This window comes from Thamnophis elegans, chromosome 1, assembly GCF_009769535.1.
Source record: "Thamnophis elegans isolate rThaEle1 chromosome 1, rThaEle1.pri, whole genome shotgun sequence".
NCBI classification, from domain to species: Eukaryota; Metazoa; Chordata; class Lepidosauria; order Squamata; family Colubridae; genus Thamnophis; species Thamnophis elegans.
This window is the reverse complement of record NC_045541.1, coordinates 156,903,761-156,925,242: the sequence shown is the minus strand read 5'-3', so window position 1 is coordinate 156,925,242 and position 21,482 is coordinate 156,903,761. Positions and strand designations below refer to the sequence as shown.

At 40.2% G+C, this 21,482-nt stretch overlaps 1 protein-coding gene across 1 annotated transcript in view; it reads left to right on the top strand.

Annotated features, from left to right (window-relative positions):
• Positions 1–5,915: 5,915 nt before the first annotated feature.
• LOC116519422 (solute carrier family 35 member F4-like) overlaps positions 5,916–21,482 on the top strand; it is a 37,372-nt gene continuing 21,805 nt past the window's right edge. The window contains exons 1-2 of the mRNA XM_032233282.1: positions 5,916–5,991; positions 16,630–16,818. Coding sequence (XP_032089173.1) covers positions 5,916–5,991; positions 16,630–16,818 — 265 coding nt within the window. The remainder of the gene's footprint in view (positions 5,992–16,629; positions 16,819–21,482) is intronic.

Genomic DNA, 21,482 nt, shown 5'->3' with positions numbered 1-21,482 from the left:
TATTCTAAAAACAGTGAACACTAAAACACTGAACCGAAAATAAGGAGAACTTCTACTCATATGATAATAAACCAAATAAAGTATTGGTTAAGATCGTTCCAGTGCTGCGGCAGTTGGGGAGCCCGCCCACGTTCCCGACTGCCGGAATCCACCCTTGGTGCAGGACTTTACATTTGAACCATTGTTCCAACTTATCTCGCTGTTTTGAAATCATCTATTTGTCTTCTAATGTGTTTAACCACTTTGTTGGGTCAAGCAAAACAGCCAGTGGAGATGTCCTAAATTAGGATGGAAAGCAAGAAATTAGCATAAGAGGAAGAAAAGAAGGAGGACATAGGAACCTGGTGTTTAATTTTACATTTGTTCCAGATAACCTCAATATGCTTTTTTCATTTTTGATGTTCTCTGGCTAACTGAATGGGTTTAAGATTTAACCCTTTGATTAATATACCAAATGCTACAGTGGTTTAATATATGAAATATGTGGTTTGCTTTTAATTTCTTGCCTTATTCTTGAGTTGTTTTGTGTGTCCCCAAAATTCTAACTTCTAAAAAAATGAGATAAAACAAAACCGGGAACTAGACAACTGAACTTCAGAAAAAAATATAGTACTATTTCTTTGCTTTCAACGAATGTAGTTAGTTATGGTTTGTGAAACATGGCCTAGAACTTACTGGTCTGGGAGGACAAAGCATCCTTGCATGATGTGGAAACATTGTGTTGTATTTGTGCCGATAAATAAATAAGGGAGACTAGTATAGATCTATTTCAAGCTATTTAGCTCTCATCAGCTAGCCATACCCTTACTGGGATTCGAACCTGTGGTGTATTGCATCTTAGGCAGACGTCTTAGCCATTAAGCCACAGGTCCTCCTCCTTATCAGCTGAAGCCATGATTGTGCATACATTTTTCCCATTTGGGACTTGGAAGTGTGTGGGGGGGGGGGGGCAAGATCATGAACTTTCAACTGGGTGGGAAACCCCGGAAGCTTTCAGATTCGGGTTTCCACAGATGTGCCAACATATCTCTCTTAATAAATTGGAAGTTTGAGGAAAGTTCTGCTTTGGACTCTGATTTAATTTTGGATGATATTTGGAACACTGACAAATGATAGAGGACCCCAAAGAGCTTTGATTTATATAAGTTATGTTTACTATATTAAAAATTAAGTAATTTTCTCATTTTTCTGATGTCCAACTATCATTTACTCTCTTTTAACTTACAATGCAACTGTTGTACACAACACAATTTCCTAATTTTTCTGGTGAAAGTGCCTTGGAAGGTGTTAAATAGAGGCTAGATGGCTCTTGTTGTGATTGTATTTTCTGTATAGTAAAGATAGAAGGATGAGATGATCTAGTGAACTCTTAGCATGCCTTACCTTCCAGAAGAAAGAAGAGGAGAGGAGTGGGGAGGAGGAGAAGGGGAAGACAACTTGTAAATGTATACATAAAACTAGTAATGAAGTTGGTAGTGGAAAAAGTGTGGGAGGATTGTAAATGTAAAGTAGAAACCTGACCTAAAACTAGCCAGAAACTAGCCAGAAATACTTGAAGTAATTTTTTCCTTTTCTTTTCTTTTGTATATTTATTGAATGGTATGTTTGCTAGAATCTTTAAGGCCATTGTTAATTGGCCTCTCCCAATTCATACATGAATCCTCTCTGTCTCTGTCTCTCTCTCCCCCTTCCCTTTCTCTGTCTCCTCTCTCATCCTCTTCTTTCTTTCTTTCTTTCTTTCTTTCTTTCTTTCTTTCTTTCTTTCTTCTTCTTTCTTTTTTCTTTCTTCTCTCTTCTCTCGCTCTCTCTCTCCTCTCTCTGCTTCCCCCCTCTCTTACACCCCCTCTCACACCTCCAGAGACCTATGAACTTATCCAATTAAGGCTTAGGACAATGCATCTGATAAAATGGATTTTAGTTTATAAAGTTAACCAGTTAGTCTTAGTTGCTCTAAATATGATTGGTAGTTACATTGTATGAAGTTGACACAGAGTGGCACATTTTGTTGCATTGGTGGGGTGGGGAGGACACAAGAAAAGTCTCTTTCACCTGCCCTAGTCAGGAGGTGCAAAACCAATCTGGTTATTTTGACACAAAGCAGAAAATCCCTCAGACCTCTTCCCTATCATTAACTGTAACACACAGCAACATGAGTTGACATAAATAACACTTTGGGGTGGCTGACTCAATATCGCTCTTAAGAAAGGGCAGTTTAGATTTATCTAAAAATCAATCCCATTATTTTCTCCTGAAATACAGAGTCTTGTATGAACTTTCTTAGAAAAGCATGCCATTGGAAACTACTTCCTGATAGATATAGAACCACTCTTTCTATATAGGGAAGATTCTATGGTTGGTCTGAGGAAGGAAACTAGAAAAGAAAATAGGGAGAAGATATAGAACACAGATGAGGCACTGTTAAATGGAAAGGGTGGGGGGAGAAGGAGAAAACAGAAAAGAAAATATTAAATATATAAGTATATAGCCAAAAGCGAGAGATAAAGGGGAGGAAAATATAGCTAGGATAAATTAGCGAAGGTAAGGGAATAAGAAATGATATCAAATTATATTTGGGTCTGTGGAAATACCATCCCAAGGAAAATAAACTGAGGCCGAAAAGAGACACTACAATAATAGAAAAAAGAGGGAAACGAAGAGAACATGAAAGGAAGATGGGGGGAAGAAAGAGGCAAGGAGAGGAGGAGGAAGGAAGAAAGAGGAGAGAGGGTAGGAAGGGGAAGAGGAAGAGGAGCGGGAGAAAGGCAAGGGAAGAAGGAAGGGGAAGGAGAGGAAGAAGGAAGAAAGTAGAGAAGGGAGGGAGGGAGAAAAGAAAGGGAAAATGAGGTGGTGTTACAACAGGAAGAAGGGATGGTAAATAAAGGACCCAAATTGTATATTATAGCCCATTAAATGAAATAATAAATGTATAAGAATGATAAATGTATAGAAGAATAACAACTATGTGAATGTATACTTAAAATGTTATTTAAGAGAATAAAAGATTAAAAAAATTCTCAAAAAAAATAATAGAACCACTGTTTCCAATTTAGTGCCCTTCAGATAGTTTGAACCATATATTTCATGTTAGCCTGGCCTTGGACCATATTGCTGGGAGATTATTTAATTGATGCCTAACTCATGTAGGTGGACCCCAAAATGGAGAAGGCTTCTCCAACCTCATACCCTCCAGATATTTTAAACCATAATTCTCATAATCTTGGAACTCTGTTAGATGTAGTGCCGTAAACCTCTGGAGGATCCCCAATTGGAATATAAGAAATGGATGTGTGAAATGTGCAATTCAACACCAATAACTATGACTAAACAAAAAGGACATATGACTGGGAAGTTTGATGTGTGTGGAGCAGGGGTGTCAAACTTGATTTCAGTGAGGGCTGCATCAGAGTTGTGTTTGACCTTGGGGGCCCGGAGTGGGCATGGTAGGTGTGGCCAGCTCAACGTCACTCGTATCGGGGGGCACCTGCAGTGCCCCAAGTGCTCTGCCAGAGAAAATGGGCTCCTGAGCTCCATTTTCAGCTGTGACGGCCTCCTGCAACCCTCTGCCAGCGTAAACAGAGCTTGGGAGGGGTGCATGTGGCCCTCCCGAGCTCCATTTTCACTGGCAGAGTCACTGCGAGCTAATCCTTTGCTGTTTCCAGGGCAGCCCCGCGGGCCAGACCTAAGCACCCTATGGGCCAGTTCCGGCCCTCGGGCCTTGAGTTTGACACCTCTGGTGTAGAGTGTTCATATTGTCCATCTTACCATTGCAGCAGGCTCAGTTGTGTATTACAGAAACCTTGGCAGATGTGGATATAGTTCAATAGTATTTTCTTCCAAGAAATTGATCATTGGTTGTCTTTGTAGGGTTTTTAACAAGGCATGGAAACTTGAGTTTAAATTTCTGTTCAGGTGTATTTGTAATGTTGAAGGTATTTTACAGCCCTAAATTATGGCCATGGCAAGCATGAACAAATTATGAGTTTTCTCTGCTCTAATTTCCCAGGTTGCTTTTTACCATCTCAGCTAATGTTTGCCTTTATCCAGAACATATGGACTCATTTCCAAACAAAAACTAGACAGCAGTTATTCTTTTTTCCCCTAAGAGTATGTGGGATTTATGTGGGCCTGGAAACATTTTACGGCTAATCTTGAAATAGTATGCTAATTTCCCATATCATGAATTATGAATTAAAAGACTAAGTATGGGTAATCCTCGACTTATGACCTCGACAGAGCCCAAACTTTCTATTGTTAAGCGAGACATTTTTATTAAGTGAATTTTGTCTCATTTTATGGCCTTTCTGGCCGCAGTTGTTAAATGCCTCACTGCAGTTGCTAAGACTATAACACGGTTGTTAACTGAATCTGGCTTCCTCGTTGATTTTGCACATCAAAAGGTCACAAAATCTGATCACATGTCCCCGGGACATTGCAATCGTCATAAATATGAGTCAGTTGCCAAGCGCCCAATTTTTGATCATGTGATCAGGGGATGCTGCAACAGCCATTAGGGTGAAAAACTGTCACAAGTCATTTTTCAGTGCCATTGTAACTTCAAACAGTCACTGAATGAAGTGTTGTAAGTCGAGGATTACCTGTACTTAAAAGAGGGGTTGCTGAGCTGGTACCATGTTGGATATGCAGACATGTAAAACCTTGCTTGCTTGATGACCTTGATTCAGTACTGACCATCACTGACCTACCTGACAGTATTGTAAGAGCTGTGGTGGCACAGTGGTTAGAAGGCAGTATTGCTGGCTAACTCTGCTCGTACAGTGTCAGGAGTTCGATTCCTTCAACCTGACCGACTCAAGGTTGACTCAGCCTCCCATCCTTCCAAGGTTGGTAAAATGAGGACCCAGATGGTTGGGGGAAATATGCTGACTCTATAAATCGCTTAGAGAGGGTTGTAAAGCACTGTGAAGCGATGTATAAGTCTACGTGCTATTGCTATTGTTGTAAAGGTAATATTGCAGGAGAATAGCTGTGGTGGTGAGACTCATACGTGGTTCCTGAACTCCCTGTTGGAAAGAAACGGTGTGCTCTTTTTTCCCCTTACACATTTTTACCTTTGCTAGTGGTCATTTTTATTCGTACAATTGAGAGAATCAGAAACTCATCTACTCCTTTGTACCTAATCATACTTTTTATGATTATTTAGTCCCCCCCTTTTTTTTAAATAATGGGGGCTTGTTTTGGCTTCCCCTGAGAAAAAAATTCTGCTAAGCTGAAAACGTAGAGGGGTTTATTTCATGTTATGAGATCCCTCTCAGTACCCAGTTAGCTGATTTTTGATGCAGTGCTGGTTTTCAAGATTTCCCTCCCATCCCATTATATTTGACTAAGCAGCAGGGAGCCTTCCCCACTTTCCCTCCCCCACCACCAGTATTAGACCAGAGAAAGGTTTACAAGTTAGTAGATGCAGCCCACATAACCTCTCATACGTTTCCGTAGCACGAAGTACCAGTAAATTGTACTGTATTCATCTTTCCCTGCTGTTGTTGCCAAAGGATCGCGTGCCTGGTTGTGGGCATAGAGAGGAACACTGTTTCATGCCAAAAGGGCTGTCTTTCAGGAGGAGTTACTCCGTCTTAGAAGTTGAAGGAAGGTGTATTTGGCAATACATGTAGGGTATTGTTTCTGAACTGCCGGCCGTGTCAGACCGACACCGAATGCAAGAGAAAAGTATTGGCTTTTGAGGTCAAGCCTTGTTTGCATGTGTTGCAAATGGTTTCCCCGGGAAACAGCAGATCTGCCCTCCAAGCTTGCTGCAGCATCTTCCGAACAGCATCTTGTCTCTAGACACAACAGAGAGGTACCTTTGATATTGGGGGGGAGGGGGGGCAACAAAAACAATGTGGAGGGAAAATGCGGAGAAGAGACCATAACATCTGCGAGCGGACCGTTTCCAGAGAATGAAGAAACATACATCGAGAGTGGCACCGTTAGAACCTTTCAGTCTTTCCACATTAAATTCACCTAGATCAGACGGTAAATGCAATTTTATTTTCCTCCTGTGTTATCTTACCCAAAGAAAGGAATTAGCTGCCGTTCTGTTCTCTCTCTCTCTCTCTCTCTCTTTCCATTTTTTCTTTTTGAGCCCATCTCTTCCTTTGAAAGATGACCATTTGTAAAATGTTTGAAAATGTAACTAAAAGATTTTTTAAAAGATTGGAATTAACAGCCCCCTAATGTCTGGTTTTTACGGTGTATAAAAACTGTTTTATGGGGAGGGGGAGAAAGAGATTCAGCTGAGGGAGGAAAAGTTGGTTGCCTTTCATTGTTAGTTTGCAAAGTGCTAAACCAGCTCACCCAGTCTGCCTGTGTCATCCAATAGTATTTCAGTATAAAATCTTTCCATTTTTCTCTCTTTGAAATGCTGGATTGTGTCACGACAGTCTCCGAAGATTAGCTGCTTATTTGGAGGGTTCGTAGTTTAAAATAGCATGAATGTGCAGGAGGCGGGGGGGGGGGGGGAACCAAGACGTCTTCCTTCAACAATACAGCAATCAATGACTTTAATGCGGTTCTAAATATGAAGGCAGGCAATTACTCAGGGAGGAGATTTCATCCTTCAGGTACTTTCTGTTCCACCTGTTTGCAGGTGTGTCTGTTGGTTATACATATTACTCCTCTCACTGCTCTTTTTACCACAGAGTTGCAGACTTCTCTGAAGGAGGAATGTCCTCCAATTCCAGCTACCAGAGATCTGAGCAATTTTGACAGCAAGAGAGGCAGTCAAATATCACTTAAAGCAGTGTTGGTAATTACTGACGATGGGTTTGTCTTCATAGATGGGCTTTTGGTATAGGATCAAGTTGGTATTGTTTTTGCTCAGGGATCCATTTTCCCCTTTAAAGTTGCCTCCCTATCCGTGGCAAGGTCCCTTGACTGTAATTGCTACAACAGTGAGTACCAACTGCAATTTTCTAGAGAGCCTAAATATAAGATGACTTGGTGGATTTACATAATGTAGTACAGAACTCATAATCCATGGATTCCCTGGTGGCTGAAGTTAAAACTGATTTTCCCCAGAGGATGTGAAGTGGGGCTGAAAGCAAATATATCAAAGATGCTTGGATCAGGGAGGTCTGTATTCAAATTTAGTGAGAGAAGCTTATGTAAACTTTGTTTTTTAAATGCTTAACATTCAGGAAAGCAAAGAAAGTCTAGCACATAGGAAGGAACTTGAGCTAGTTCTTCACCAGGATAAACACATACATGCAGAATTATTTATCAAGCAGGGAACAAAGTTTTGCTAAAGTCCGGGAAGGTAAATATATAAATTTTGAGTCATCAGCACACAAGTAATCGTGATAATTAAAACCGAACTTGTTCACCAGCATTGGTGCCACAGAGTCATTCAGGATACTTCCAGTTCAAACTAGAAACAGAGTCTGGTTTACAGCATTGGTTTTATTTATTTTTGGTGACAAGCACAACTCCTAGCTAGTTCATTTGTATGGCAAGCAATGATTTGCTGAAAGCAAAGAGATAACCGAGTAATCTGTATTGTTCATAGAAGGTGAAAAAAAGAAGCATAGTTCCAACATTCTTCCAGAATAATAATTATTGTAGGGTTCCATGTTATGTTTGATTAAAACAAATGAGCATCCTACTTACACTAGATATGAAAGGTTTCAGGTTAGTTTTGGTCTTGAGTTTTAAGATGGGGTTTGATTTTTAAAGTTCATGACGGTTGTGATTTAATTCTTCCTTCTTATGTTGCATTATTATATGGGGTCCTGCTTTATTTAAGGCCAGGACCACCTTAGTAAAATGCAGGCAGGGCCTTGCTTGCTGTTGCTCCAATGGTTGTGATTTCTCAGAAGAGGCACAAGCTTGGTCAGGACTTAGAAGAAGAAATAATAGCAATAGCACTATAACACATAGACTTATATACCACTTCACAGTGCTTTACAGCCCTCTCTAAGTGGTTTACAGAGTCAGCATATTTCCCCCAATAATCTGGGTCCTCATTTTACCCACCTCGAAAAGATGGAAGGCTGAATCAACCTAAATAACTTTATTAGCTGAACCTTTTGGTCTGGTAACATTTGATAGCTTCCAAGTAAATGTTAAGACTTTTAAAGGATAAAATGGCATTAAAAAAATGTTAGACTTCTTAAATAGAGTAGTCTTAAAGTTGTTAAATAAATTGGCCCTCATAGCATCTCTGCAATATAACCCAGATTGTGTAATGTAAAGATTTTATGTAGAAATAAAAAAAAACAGAAGCACAAATTGTGTGCTGCAAGGATCCTCAGTCTTTTCTCCATTTGAACTGTGCTGTTTATGTCTGACTCTGCTAATTTCTTGGTCTGATGGGCAGACTAGCAAGAATTAGCACAGTGATGCCAGCAATTGCTTGCTAGATCAGACTTAGCCTATACTCATTTAGATGAGTGTACTGTTTCAAACAGTGGTCATCCAGGCATCGGAGCAGGAGAAATAGAAAAAAAAGTAAGGGCAGGCCATAAGGACAATAAACACAGCTGCATATCTTTTTCAACTGCACCCATAACTCAAGGAATTACTTGTCATAAAACAGAGTAATAGAATTGGATGGGACATTGGAGGTCTTCTGCTCAAACAGGAGACCATCTAAACTGATTCATGATTATCCTGTTAGGGTGGATCTTAAGAAATTTGTTTAAAAGACAAGTTGTACTGGAATCTGTGGCAAGGTAGGGGACTATAATACCAAGGACCAAGGAAACTTCTTTGTTGCTTTTGCCATCAAAATCTGCAGGAACTACAAAATACATTACTGTACAAATACACCAATGGTTAATTCGCAAAACAAAGGTCTTCTTTAAGTATGCAGCATCCAGAAAGGAGGGATGGATGGCAAGGCAGAAATGTGCTGACAGAAATGGGAGCTTTTTGGCCAAGAAGTCACCTTTAAATTGGGAAATGTGTTTTTAACATCAGATAAATTTGAAAGACGCTGCATTTTGATGAAAGTACAGTAGAATCATAGTGCTGGAAATGGCCCTGTGTCAGGCCTGGAAGCCATCTTTTACATTGGTCTCCTGGTCCATTCCCCTGTCTAGGCATTCTCTGGCTGTCTTGGAAAAATGACTAACCAATCTTTGAAAACCGCTAGTGACAGAGCCCTTATATTTTCAGAAGGTAGCTATTCCACTACTGAATAATTCTCACAGTCATGAAATTATTTCTTATTTTGAATTTAGATCTCTCTTTGTAAAGCTTCTGTGTTTCTTTCCTACCCCTTAGCCTTCCCTTTTGTAGGTTAAACAATCACAACTTTAAAAACCATTATTTACAGATTTTAACCTCCAAGCCCATTATCATCTGTTGTTGCTCTTTGCATTCTTCACAGTTCTTTAACATCCTTCTTGTGGACACAGTATTCCAGGTACAACTCAACCAAAATAGAACTATTACTTCCCATGATCTCAACATGAAATTTTTATTGACGCAGCCTAATGATTCAAAGGATTTTTTTTGGGAAGCTATAAGCACACTATTGGTTCATGCTTGACTTGTGCTGTACCAGGACAACCAACCATTCTCCTCAACATACGTAGCTTGATTATGTTCTGATTTAGAACTCAATGTGCTTGCCCTTTAGGAATTATTTTTCCAAGTACTTGACTCAAACTTATAATTAGTTAAAGTAGGGAGTAAAAAGGATCTAGAAAAAGACCATTGAAAACTACTTACATACTGTTTCCAAGAAAACTACATGAATTGTATGTTCATGAAGCAACTGGCACTAAGTCTAGGCAAAAAAAAGACCTTCTTTTCCCATTTGTTGTATACACACACACTAGCTGAATACCCATACTTCGTGATGAAATTATGCGATCAGGCAATGCAGGAGAAATCCGGTTCACTCCTGTTCAATCTGTTGGCTCAGTGGTGGTCGGTGATTGAAACACATAAGGGAATATCATTCCCACCACCTTGAGTTTGGAAGCAGTTCCATAGGTGGAAGGTGTAGACATTTTGGTGAGGTACTGACGTTTAGTACTGTAAGGAGCTCTAGCTCGCTCCTGAATGAAGGAGTGGAATGTCTGCCAGCTTGAACTGAGGTAATGGAATGTGAGGCAACTGGCAGTTGGAACAGAGGCCTTTTCAGATGGGGAGAGGGAGTAGAATGTCTAACTCCTTAGCATCAGAGTGTTTTAATATAAGGCAACTGGCAGTTGGAACAGAGTTCTTTGCAGGTGGGGAGGGGGAGTAGAACTCCTTAGCATCAGAGCATGTTAATTACTGTATAAAAATAGTAATGATCTGATGGTCATTTTGACAAATCCTTTCTTAGCGAGCACCTAGACGCCAAGAGGAACATATGTGCCAAATTTCAAGTTTGTAGGCTTTACGGTTCTGGAGATTTTGTGATGAATGAGTAGTATTTGCCTTTAAATATATAAATATGTAGCCACAAAAAAAGCCAGGCTCAAAAATTCATCCAGTAAATTGAAACAGGGCAAAGACATTTCTCTTTTACCGATAGTCCTTGACTTACAACAGTTCATTTAGTGACCATTCAAAGTTGCAATGGCACTGAAAAAAGAGACTTATGAAAATTTTTCACACTTACGGCCATCACAGCACCCCATAGTCACATGATTAAAAATCAGATAATTGGTCAACTGGCATGTATTTATGATGGTTGCAGTGTCCCGAGGTCAGGTGATTCTCTTTTGTGAGTTTCTGACAAACAAAGTCATGGGGAAGCCCATGAGGGGAAGCCAAATTCACTTAACAGCCGACTTATGACTACAATTAAGCTCAAATTTCTGTTGCTAAATGAGATAGTTCTTAAGTGGGTTTTGCCACTAACTTAACAACTGCAGTGATTCACTTAACAACTGTGGCAAGAAAGGTCATATAATGGAGCCAAACTCACTTAACAGCTGTCTTGGTTAACAACACTAATGTTGGGCTCAACTGCAGCTGTAAATTGAGGATTATCTGTAGACACTTTGTGAAAGCTTCTCCTTCTGTCCATAGATTGGCTGCTTCAGTAGCTGAAATTTACACTCTACTATGCCATCATGTAGTTTGCTTGTTTATGGTTTTCCGAGTGGCATGAAACCAATCTATTTTATGTTCTTCAGCAAAATGAGGTTAAGCAAATCAAGAGTTACACTGTATAGCAGAAACCCCAGAGAATTTCAAGATGAATGGCTTAAGCAGAGAGAACATAACGTGTTTTTCATGCAGAAGCTCCCCCATTTCAACTGTTTGTGAACAATCAGGTAGCAAATTGTCCATGTCAGTTTTCTATGCTCCTGGTGGGTGACTAAAAAGTCAACTGTCTTTCTGGCCTTGGTGACACTTTCATTGTCAGTACAAACTGCCAGGTGACTCCCAGAGGGCCCAGTGTAATAGAGGACATAGGACTAAGAAAAGTTAGAAAAATGTGCTGGAATATGGTAGTTTACCTTGATGGTGAGAGCACATCCCTGCAATGGCTTAGATTAGAGTAGTTGAAAGAGTTTTCTTGGGTTTTCTAGGAGCTATGATGAAATATTCATAACCACTTGCTCTTCAAACATGAAGGAAGAAGGTTGCTAGAGAAATCAGAATCTCTAAAGTAATGACAGTCTCCTAAGAGCAGTCTGGAGGCCCTTTGCTGTTTTGGACATAGAAGACAAGGCGGGGGGGATTGGCAACATTTGTCCTCGATTTGTAAACATCTAGGATTGTTCTGTATATGAAAGGAGAGGGGAAGGAGCTACTACACAGCTCAGACAACTGGTTCAATGTCTGTTAATCTTGCATTTCCTCATTCCTTCCAGTTCCTCCTGAGTTGAATTCCCACAACACATATCACTATCTTTGCAATTCTCAGTGTAAATGCAAACTGTCTCTTTTAATTATGTGAACATTCTTTACAGATCAACTTTAAATTTGCCTTACTTGCTTTTGTTTTTTTAAAATGAAAGTAAGAAAAACCCAAGTTTTCTTTAGAATTCACCTGTGTTGTCAGTTATGAATATATTTTGTTGCATCGGGAATTATGATGCGGAGGGTTTGCAAATACACTCTTACAGTGGCAAACAATGGCACACGCAATGCTCATACAACAGGACCGTTTTCTTAGTAGTAACTATTTATTCTAAAGATAAAGTCCCAGGAAGTGATTTGCTATCATGTCTTCATTTTCCAGTCTAGCCTACTGAATAGCTGTTGTTGTGTCTTGTGGTAATGAATTCCACAGGTTAATTACATGCTGTGTGAAGAACTGTTTCCTTATGTCTTTTCTAAATCTCCTCTTAATCAGCTTGGTAGGCTATTATCTGTTAGTGTCCCATCTAGAATGGAATAGAATTTGATTGGACACACAAGGAATTTGTCTTTGGTGCATATCATGCTCTCAGTGTACATAAAAATACAAGATACATTCATCAGGAATCATAAGGTGCAACACTTAATGATAGTCATAGGGTACAAATAAGCAACCAGGAAACAATCAATATCAATATAAATCATAAGGATATAAGCAACAAAGTTACAGTCCTGCAGTCATAAATGGGAGGAGATGGGTGATAGGAATGATGAGAAGACTAATAGTAATAGTAATGCAGCCTTAGTTTGACAGTGGTGAGGGAATTATTTGTTTAGCAGAGTGATGGCCTTTGGGAGGAAAAACTGTTCTTGTGTCTAGTTGTCTTGGTGTGCAGTGCTCTATAGCATCGTTTTGAGGATAGGAGTTGAAACAATTTATGTCCCAGATGCGAGGGGTCTGTAAATATTTTCATGGCCCTCTACTTGACTCGTGAAGTGTACAGGTCCTCATCTAGCCATGTCCAATTCTATGTACCTTTTCAAGAACCATTTGTTCTTCTATCTTCTATTTAAATTCCACCCATCTTTTAGGATATTCATGGTAGAAAACATTGGTTTTCTCCTTTTAGTCTCACATCACACTAACTTTACACCAGTCCTGTAAAGTGCATTATTCAAAGCCAGAGGTAGATAATTTTTTACATGTTGTGTTTTCCTTTTAATTTTTTTTCAGCCTGCAGAGGCTGTCGGTGAGCCAAAATGTTCAACCTGTTTTTAAGACTTATTTTTGGAAGTTTGGTACATTAACATACTGTAAAACAGATATGTGTATTGCTCTGGAAGCTTAGGGGATTTAAAAAAAAAAACCTTACAATGTCAAAAGGCAAAAATCCCACTCTTTCTTTTGAAAAGAAAACTAGAACAAGGTGGTATTAAAACTCCGCAGCATTGCACTGCGAAAAATGCTAACTTGCTACCAAATTGCTGAAATGCAATCTAGAGATGTTTGGGAGAAATGCAAAAATGAGGCTGGGGTATTGTGTGAGATCCAAGCACAGCTAAGCTACATTAAGCTATATTACCTAAAAAAACAATAGTGTTGAAGAGGAAGCAGCATTATTTTGAATTGCAGAGAGGTAGCTGTCTTAGTCTGTAGCAGGAAAAAAAAACATAAAATATTTTCATAGTACATTAACAGCCCAAAGATGTACGTAGGTTATAAACCTTTGTAGTCCAGATTCCAGTTTTATGACAGGCATGAGATCGTATGCCTTCAATGTACTCAGTATCTGAAAAATGAATGCTTTTGGTATCATTTTGGTGAGGATTTGCCTGGCAAGCATTTCCAATAATATTAGCTGGAAAGAGGTAACTTTGGTTTTGCCATTCCCTTTTTAAAAATTAAAAGCTTTTGAATGAAAAAAGGAGATTACTCACTAGTCTCTGTATGACTCTGCTTTCTCACTTTTTCTCCTTTTAGTCAGCCTTTACTAAGAATAGCTGTTTTTACCCTGTTTCTAAGTTAAGTAAGATTGAAAGATTTGCTCAGACTGGATAGAGCAGAATTAGTCAGAGGAGGAGTAATTTCTGTTTTGCTTTTCTACGGGACATACTGCAGATAGTCCTTGACTTATGACTACAATTAAGCTCAAATTTCTGTTGCTAAGTGAGATGGTTATTAAGTGGGTTTTGCCACATTTTACAACTTTTCTGGTTGACTTTCACAGTTGTTAAGTGAATTGCTGCAGTTGTTAAGTTAGTAACACAATTGTTAAATAAATCTGGCTTCCCCATTGACTTTGCTTGTCAGAAGGTCTCCAAATGTGATTCTATGACCCCTGAACACTGCAACAATCATGAATAAAAGCCAGTTGCCAAGTATCCAAATTTTGATCACATGACCACTGGGATCCTGCAACAGTTGTAAGTGTGAAAATGGTCATAAGTCAATTGCATTGTAGCTTTGAATGGTCACTACATGAATGGTTGTAAGCTGAGGACTGCTTGCACTGTGGTCTTCAAACACTGAGAAGGAATAATGTGAACAAGGGATTCATACTATGAGATGAGAGGGGAAGGTTATGTTTTTAGCCATCAGAAGTCAGGATTGAACTAGCATTAGGGAATACAACTAGATTTTAGTCCAAATTCATCATTTGCATTAAAAAGTTAGAATTCACTGAGTTAAGTGAAGTATTTTACCTGGCAGGAATAGCTGAATCCCAGCAATATGATTGTGACATTTGCCAACATCAAATATATGACTAGTATATACTATTTACTACTGTGCTCTCTATTGGTCCTGTAACATCATGCCTTGGAACATGACAAACCCTTCTATAGAATGAGGCTTTCAATTTCAGTATGAAAGTGATTCTGATGGCCGTATCCAAATGAGCTAATCATTCATATAAGCCACAGCCTCAAAACATATTTGTTAAGATGAGAAGATGTAGCTATCTTCCTTGAAATAGGGAGATAGGTTGTCCTGTAACAATTCTCTAAGATATTTCATTTTTCAAGAGAAGAAAACAATCTGGTCATTTTCAGAGTGTAATCAGATCTTCACAGAAACTTCTATGAGACACTTTTACAACGTGGAACCGGGAAATACTATCTTCAAGATTACCATTATCAGGAAACTATAAGATACTCGTTAATTAAATCTCCATGGAATGCTGGCTCACAGTGTTTCATTAATTTAATTGATTATCATGATGCTGATCAAGGCCAGTGTGGTTCTGAGATATCGGCCTAAACATTTTTTTAAAAAATTATCAATTGTTAGCAAATTAAAGATGTTGCAGCTGAAACCCAGGGGTGGGTTTCAACCGGTTCGCGACAGTCCCCGCGAACCGGTTGGTCGGCGAACCCAGAAGTAAGTAATTTCCGGGAACGGCGAAGGGCCCATCCGCCCGCCCGCGCTCCTTACTGGTCTTTGAAGGCTTCTGCGCTTCCATGCAGGCGCATGGCACATACAGCACCTGTGCGATTCTCCACGAGCAGCTGGAGCATCACGCAGGCGCTAAGACGCATGCGTGAACTGCGCATGTGCATGAGGACGCCACCGGCCCTGTTCCAACCAAACCGGTTGGAACGGGATTAGCAACCCACCACTGCTGAAACCCTAACTTCTACCATGGAATCCCTGCTACTAACCTTAAATGTGTGTGCCTCCACAATTGCTCACACATTTTTAAAAAAGCATATTGCATGTCTTGTGTTCCAAGACTGATTCCTGATACTGTCTATGGAGTTTCTTGGTCATCCAGGTCATGGTTGTCCCAAAGGTGCTTAGTCAAGAGGCAACTGGACTTTCTGGGTTTTTCTTTGAAGAAAAACATTCCCTTCCCTTCTATTTCCCACCATCCAGTCAGAGCTTCTTGGATGAGAAGCAAAACGTCTAAAAAGAAAAACAAAGAAAGTCCACTTGCCTCTTGAAAAAGCACTTTTGAGATTCCTGCTACTGGTGGTCCTTGACATACCACAGTTCATTTAGAGACCATTCAAAGTTACAATGGAACTGAAAAAAATGTCTTATGGCCATTTATCATACTTACTGTTGCAGCATTTCCATGGTCATGTGATCAAACTTTGGATGCTTGGCAACTGGCTCGTGTTTATGACGGTTGCAGTGATCTACAGTCATGTGATCACTTTTTGAGACCTTCTGGCAAGCCAGGAACGAGGAAAGGAGGAAACCAGATTCACTTTACAATCATGTTAACCACTGCAGTGATTCACTTAACAACGGTGGCGAGAAAATTTGTAAAATAAGGCAAATTTCACTTAACAACTGTCTCACTTAGCAAGAGAAATTTTGTGGTCGTAAGGACCTGAGATTTTATTGCGAGGCTACTTATGAAGATGGAGTAACTGCAGCTGTAAATACATCAGAAAAACCTCATCTGAACATCCACTTGGAGTCTTAACTGCCACAGTGGAAAGAAATCAAGTCGGTTAGGATGATATACTTCTTTACCAGCTGTGCATGCGCAACACTCTATAATGCATGGACCGTCATGTATATAATAATTGCATGCATTTGTGGGAATGCTCCTCTAATTGGTTCTTATCTACAGAAGCAAATAACACTGTTGCATCTGAGAACCCTTTTCTAATTCTTCCATTAACTTAACCATTTAACCGCATTTATAGACAGGCAGGAAAAAAAATAATTTTTGGCTTTCCATTGCTCCAAAATGCATTTTCTTTCATCCAAGCAGCAAGTAGTTTTATTTTCAGTTGTACATAACTTTTAATGCTTCAAGATGTTTTTATAGAACAAATTGTGAGTCAGTTGCCCATCTCTTGCTTCTAGGAAGTTTACCCACCAAACTGATGCAAACTCTTTCTTCTCAGGTGCCTCCCGATCCTCTGTCGTCCGATGCAAGCCGGGAGCCAACTGCCCCAGCACGCAGACTGGCCTCCGCAGGCAGCATTCCCCTTTATCCGCTGCTGAAGATTCTGCTGCTCCCATTCTAGAGCTGCAGAGTCGGAGTCCTTCTGGATTTTGCCGGCACGGCAGAGGAGAGAGGCAGGACAGATCAGGTAGGCTAACAATAGACTTGTTCTGACCTAGGCTTCCCCAGAAGGTATGAAGCAGATTCCTGGTCCCAACAAAATTCCTTTTATTAAACTAATGTTAATTCCTCTCATTCATATTCACAAAGGCTTGGTAAACAATCTTTCAAAAGTGAAGTTATGACCACAGACCTTAGCTAGCTTGGAAGGCTGCTATGTAAATATTTTCCAAATGCAGTGCTGCTAAAGGACAAACTCGGCACAGAGTCTCTGAGATTCATGGACAGATCTTTACACTCCTGAAATGAACGAACAAATTGTTTCCTGCAAAAGCCCATTCCCTTTTTGCTTCTCTTTTATTTCCTATGGGAGGGGCCATTCACTGTCCACCTGTGGCTTCACTCCCAAATCAACCCTGATTCCTCAGCTGTTCTTTTCTTCTGGCAGCTCTGCGCATGTGCACTCTGGGATCAGGTTCCAGTTGTTCCTCTGGCTCACTGCTGTTTAGCTCCGAAGGCAGCTGAGAACTGCCAGATGGCCTTGGCCCCATCTCTGCCTCCAATGCAGAGCCCTCATCTGAGCCTTCCGCAGCGTCCAGGACTGTCCCATGTTCCTCCCCAACCTACTCACTGTCTGACTCTGCTGCCAGCTCTGCTGGCCACTGGCAGGCCACAACAAGACTTGAGTAAAATGAAAATGAAATTTAATGGGGGGGGAAAAGCAAGGTTTTACACTCAGGCAAATAAAGAAAACCAACAATGAACGGTATAAGTACAGATTAGGTGAACCTTGGAGTCCTAGTAGATGATCACTTAAAGATGAGCCAACAGTATGTGGTGGCAACCAAATAAGCCAATACAACAATTGTATAGGGTTTTAGGTTGTTTTTTTTAGGGTTTTATTAACACTTATAGGCTGCCCTTTTCCCTGAGGGGACTCAGGGCGGCTTACATAAAATCAAGGGAGGGATATACAAACAATAACACAGACAAACATAGAATAAAATAATGAGCAACATTCATTCATCATTCGGGTGGGGGCAATTATCTTTGTCCCCAGGCCTGACGGGCTAGCCAGGTCTTAAGGGCTGTGCGGAAGGCCTGGACGGTGGTGAGGGTACGAATCTCCACGGGGAGATCGTTCCAAAGGGTCGGAGCTACTACTGAGAAGGCTCTCCTCCTTGTAGTTGCCAGCCGGCACTGGCTGGCAGATGGAACTCGGAGGAGGCCTAGTCTATGGCCTAGTATAAACGGAGGCATAGAATCAAAAACACGTGAAGTATTACTACCGATTTATAAATCCTTAGTAAGACCACACCTGGAATACTGCATCCAGTTTTGGTCACAACATTACAAAAAAGAGTTTGAGACTTTGGAAAAAATGGAGAGAAGAGCAACTAAGGCGATTAAAGGCTTGGAGACTAAAACATAGGGAGAATGGTGGCAGGAATTGAGTATGTCTAGTCTCGAGAAAAGAGGGTTTAGGGTGACATGATACAATATTCCAGTATTTGAGGGGCTGTCCAAAGAGGAGGGGGTCAGCTTATTTTCCAAAGCACCAGAAGGCAAGAAAAGAAACAATGGGTAGAAACTAATCGAGGAAAGAAGCAACCTGAAATTAAGGAAAACCTTCCTAACAGTGAGGACAATTAATCAGTGGAACAGCTTGCTTTCAGAAGTTGCAGGTGCTTCACCACTGGAGTTTTTAAAGAGAAGATTGGACAGCCAGTTGTCTGAAATGGTATAGGGTCTGAGCAGGGGGTTGGACTAGAAAACCTCCAAGATCCCTTCCAGCTCTATTCTGATTGATTGAGTATCACAACTCCATTTGTGTCTTGGGTGCAAAACTTCCTGTGCCCTACTAAATAAATGGTTTCTTGAATTGTCTACTTTGCCCATAGTTTTCTATGCTGGCATTTTATAGACAAGAACTAATGGGCAAAAGTGGTGTGCACTATGTGACCTTGCACAGATGTTTGTAGCAAATTAGTTGCACAAAGAATATCCAGCAGGATGAAACCTCTCCAGGATAAAACATTAATTCCACACCATCATTATGGCAAGAGGCACATTAGAATCAAACAGGATCAACTAAAAAGAGATTGGACAACTAATTGTCTGAAATGGTATAGGGTTTCCTGCCTGAACAGTGGGTTGGATTAGAAGACCTCCAAGGTCAGTTTGTTCTGTTCTCTTCTCTTCTCTTCTCTTCTCTACCTCCAGACTAACCTTGATTCTACCAACACAACACTAATTTTATCTATCTTGGTCATGATGGGAAGAGGAAGAATAGGATGGAGGAGAAGGCTTTTCTTTGATCCTAGTGAAAGATCAGTCTTAAATCACCAGGAATCTGTATGTCAGAGAAGGAAAGATTTCCCCCCTCAAATATAGCTTTCCCCATTGTTGACTTTGGCTTAAAAAACATAATGATCAGAGAGAAAGCTGTAGAAATGTGATTCCTTTGCCGTGTCACTCTCTTATCTCATGATTCCTCTTTTGCTAATCTCTGAATTTATTTTGACTGACTAAGAGCAGCCACAAAAAAATGCAAATGTATTATTTTTTTCCCATGTCTTTCAATTTGCAGAAGTAAAAAACATGATGAGGATAATGTACAAAATGCTACAATGAAAGTATTAAGATAAATACAGTTATATTATTAAAAATAATATATCCAAAAGATATAGATTAAAATATCGATATATTTCAATTATTAATATCCCATACAGATTGAAAAGCTATTCAGCGGACCGTCAGAATTATCACTGTAACTGTTGCAAGGTCTGGATAAGAATATATTATTGTGAATTGGGCATTGTTATGAAGAAATTGTAGAAATGTGTGATTGCTGGAATTTGGATACAATGTAGTAGCCATTGTGTTATCTGTCTATCTAGACCAGCAGTGTCAAACTCAATTTCATTGAGGGCTGCATCAGGGTTGTGTTTGACCTTGGGGCGGGTGGAGGTGGGGCGTGGCCATAATGGGAATGGCCAACTCAACGTCACTGGTGTTGGGGGCGTCTGTAGTGGCCCAAGCGCTCTGCCAGCAAAAACGGAGTTCGAGAGGGCCTGGCAGAGTCATCATGTTCCCAGGACAGCCCCGCAGGCCCGATCTAAGCACCCCATGGGCCGCATCCAGCCTCTGGGCCTTCAGTTTGACATCCCTGATCTAGACACTAGGATTTGAAAACAATTTGATGGAACATAATCAATTAATAATCAATGTTATTTATTGAACATCTGCCAGTGCTGGAATGCTTAGTAGGATGGTTACATGTAGAAATGTCTAGAACAATATGCTGCTTCCTTGAAATTGACAAAAAAACATTGTTTGTGTGTTTATTTAATTTATAAGCTGCCCAAAGCGACTCTTAAAAGTGTTCCCCAGTTGCAAACTCTGCCCCTTCCATTTTTGCATTTGTGTGATATCACACACAAAAGGGGCAGAGATCTCTCCACCTCTGGTTGCATCCTCTATCATTTGGGGAGGGGAGGCAAATGATATTTGGCGTTCAGATTTGTATTTTGAAAAAGAAACAAGTTGCTTTCCTTTCCAGTAACAGAGGGCTGCATACTGACAATTACTGTTTTCTCTGATTGGCACTGAGTCTCCAGGATCTCAGATAGATGGACAGTGGATTTCCACAACACTTCTGATTGATTGTTTTCCAGCAGACTTCCTTGGAGCCGAACCTTGGAACATCTGCATACAAAGTCTGCACCATTGGCTTTCTTAAGGTGCAACAGTGCCCTCTCTGTGCAGGTTTTATTGCACAGTTGATTTGTATGCGTAGTTGTAATGGAAGTAGTAGCAGCATGCAGGAACCAGCCCCAAACACAAAGGTTGAAGCATAAATTGAATTTATTTTTACTGACAAAGAAATAAAGAGAGACTAGTATAGATCTATTTCAAGCTATTTAGCTCTCATCAGCTAGTCATAAGCCTTTCTGGGATTCGGACCCAGGCTACTTGCATATTAGGTAGATGTATTAACCTCTAAACCACGGGCTCTCCTCGCTTTGTCGGCTATACCAGGGGAAAGATTAAGTGTTTTTTTCAAGTGAGACCGGTCTATCAGGGCAACCTTGTCTGCCCAATTATGGGATGGATCCTATTTCTTCCACTTTCACCTTTCAGCCCCAATCCAGGAGTCTTTGCAGGCAGTCACTTTTGCGACAAACTATTTTTGTGTTGAATCTATGGTTACCAACAAAGAAAGAAAGGGAGAACTAATATAGATATATTTCAAGCTATTAAGAGGTTAAGGGTATGACTAGCTGATGAGAGCTAAATAGCTTGAAATAGATCTATAGTAGTCTCCCTTTATTTCTCTGTCGGTAAACATAAATTCAACACAAACATAGTTTGTCGCGAAAGCAACTGCATGTGAAGGCACCTGGATTGGGGCTGAAAAGTGAAAGAGGAAGCAGCATGATCCATCCCATAATTGGGTACACCCGGTTACCCTGATAGACTGGTTTCACTGGAAAAAACATTCATGTTTTGAAATGTTCCTTTGTAAACTAATTATTACAACCAATCCTAATCAAAAACTTAACAATTGCAGAAAACTAAATCGTTTCTCATTCTTTTAGTAAATTAGCTAGTCAAGTAGCTGTTTAGGAATTTTTTTGTGCATGCACAGAACCATAAATTCATTAGACTGGAGTGAAGAAGTTGACGATC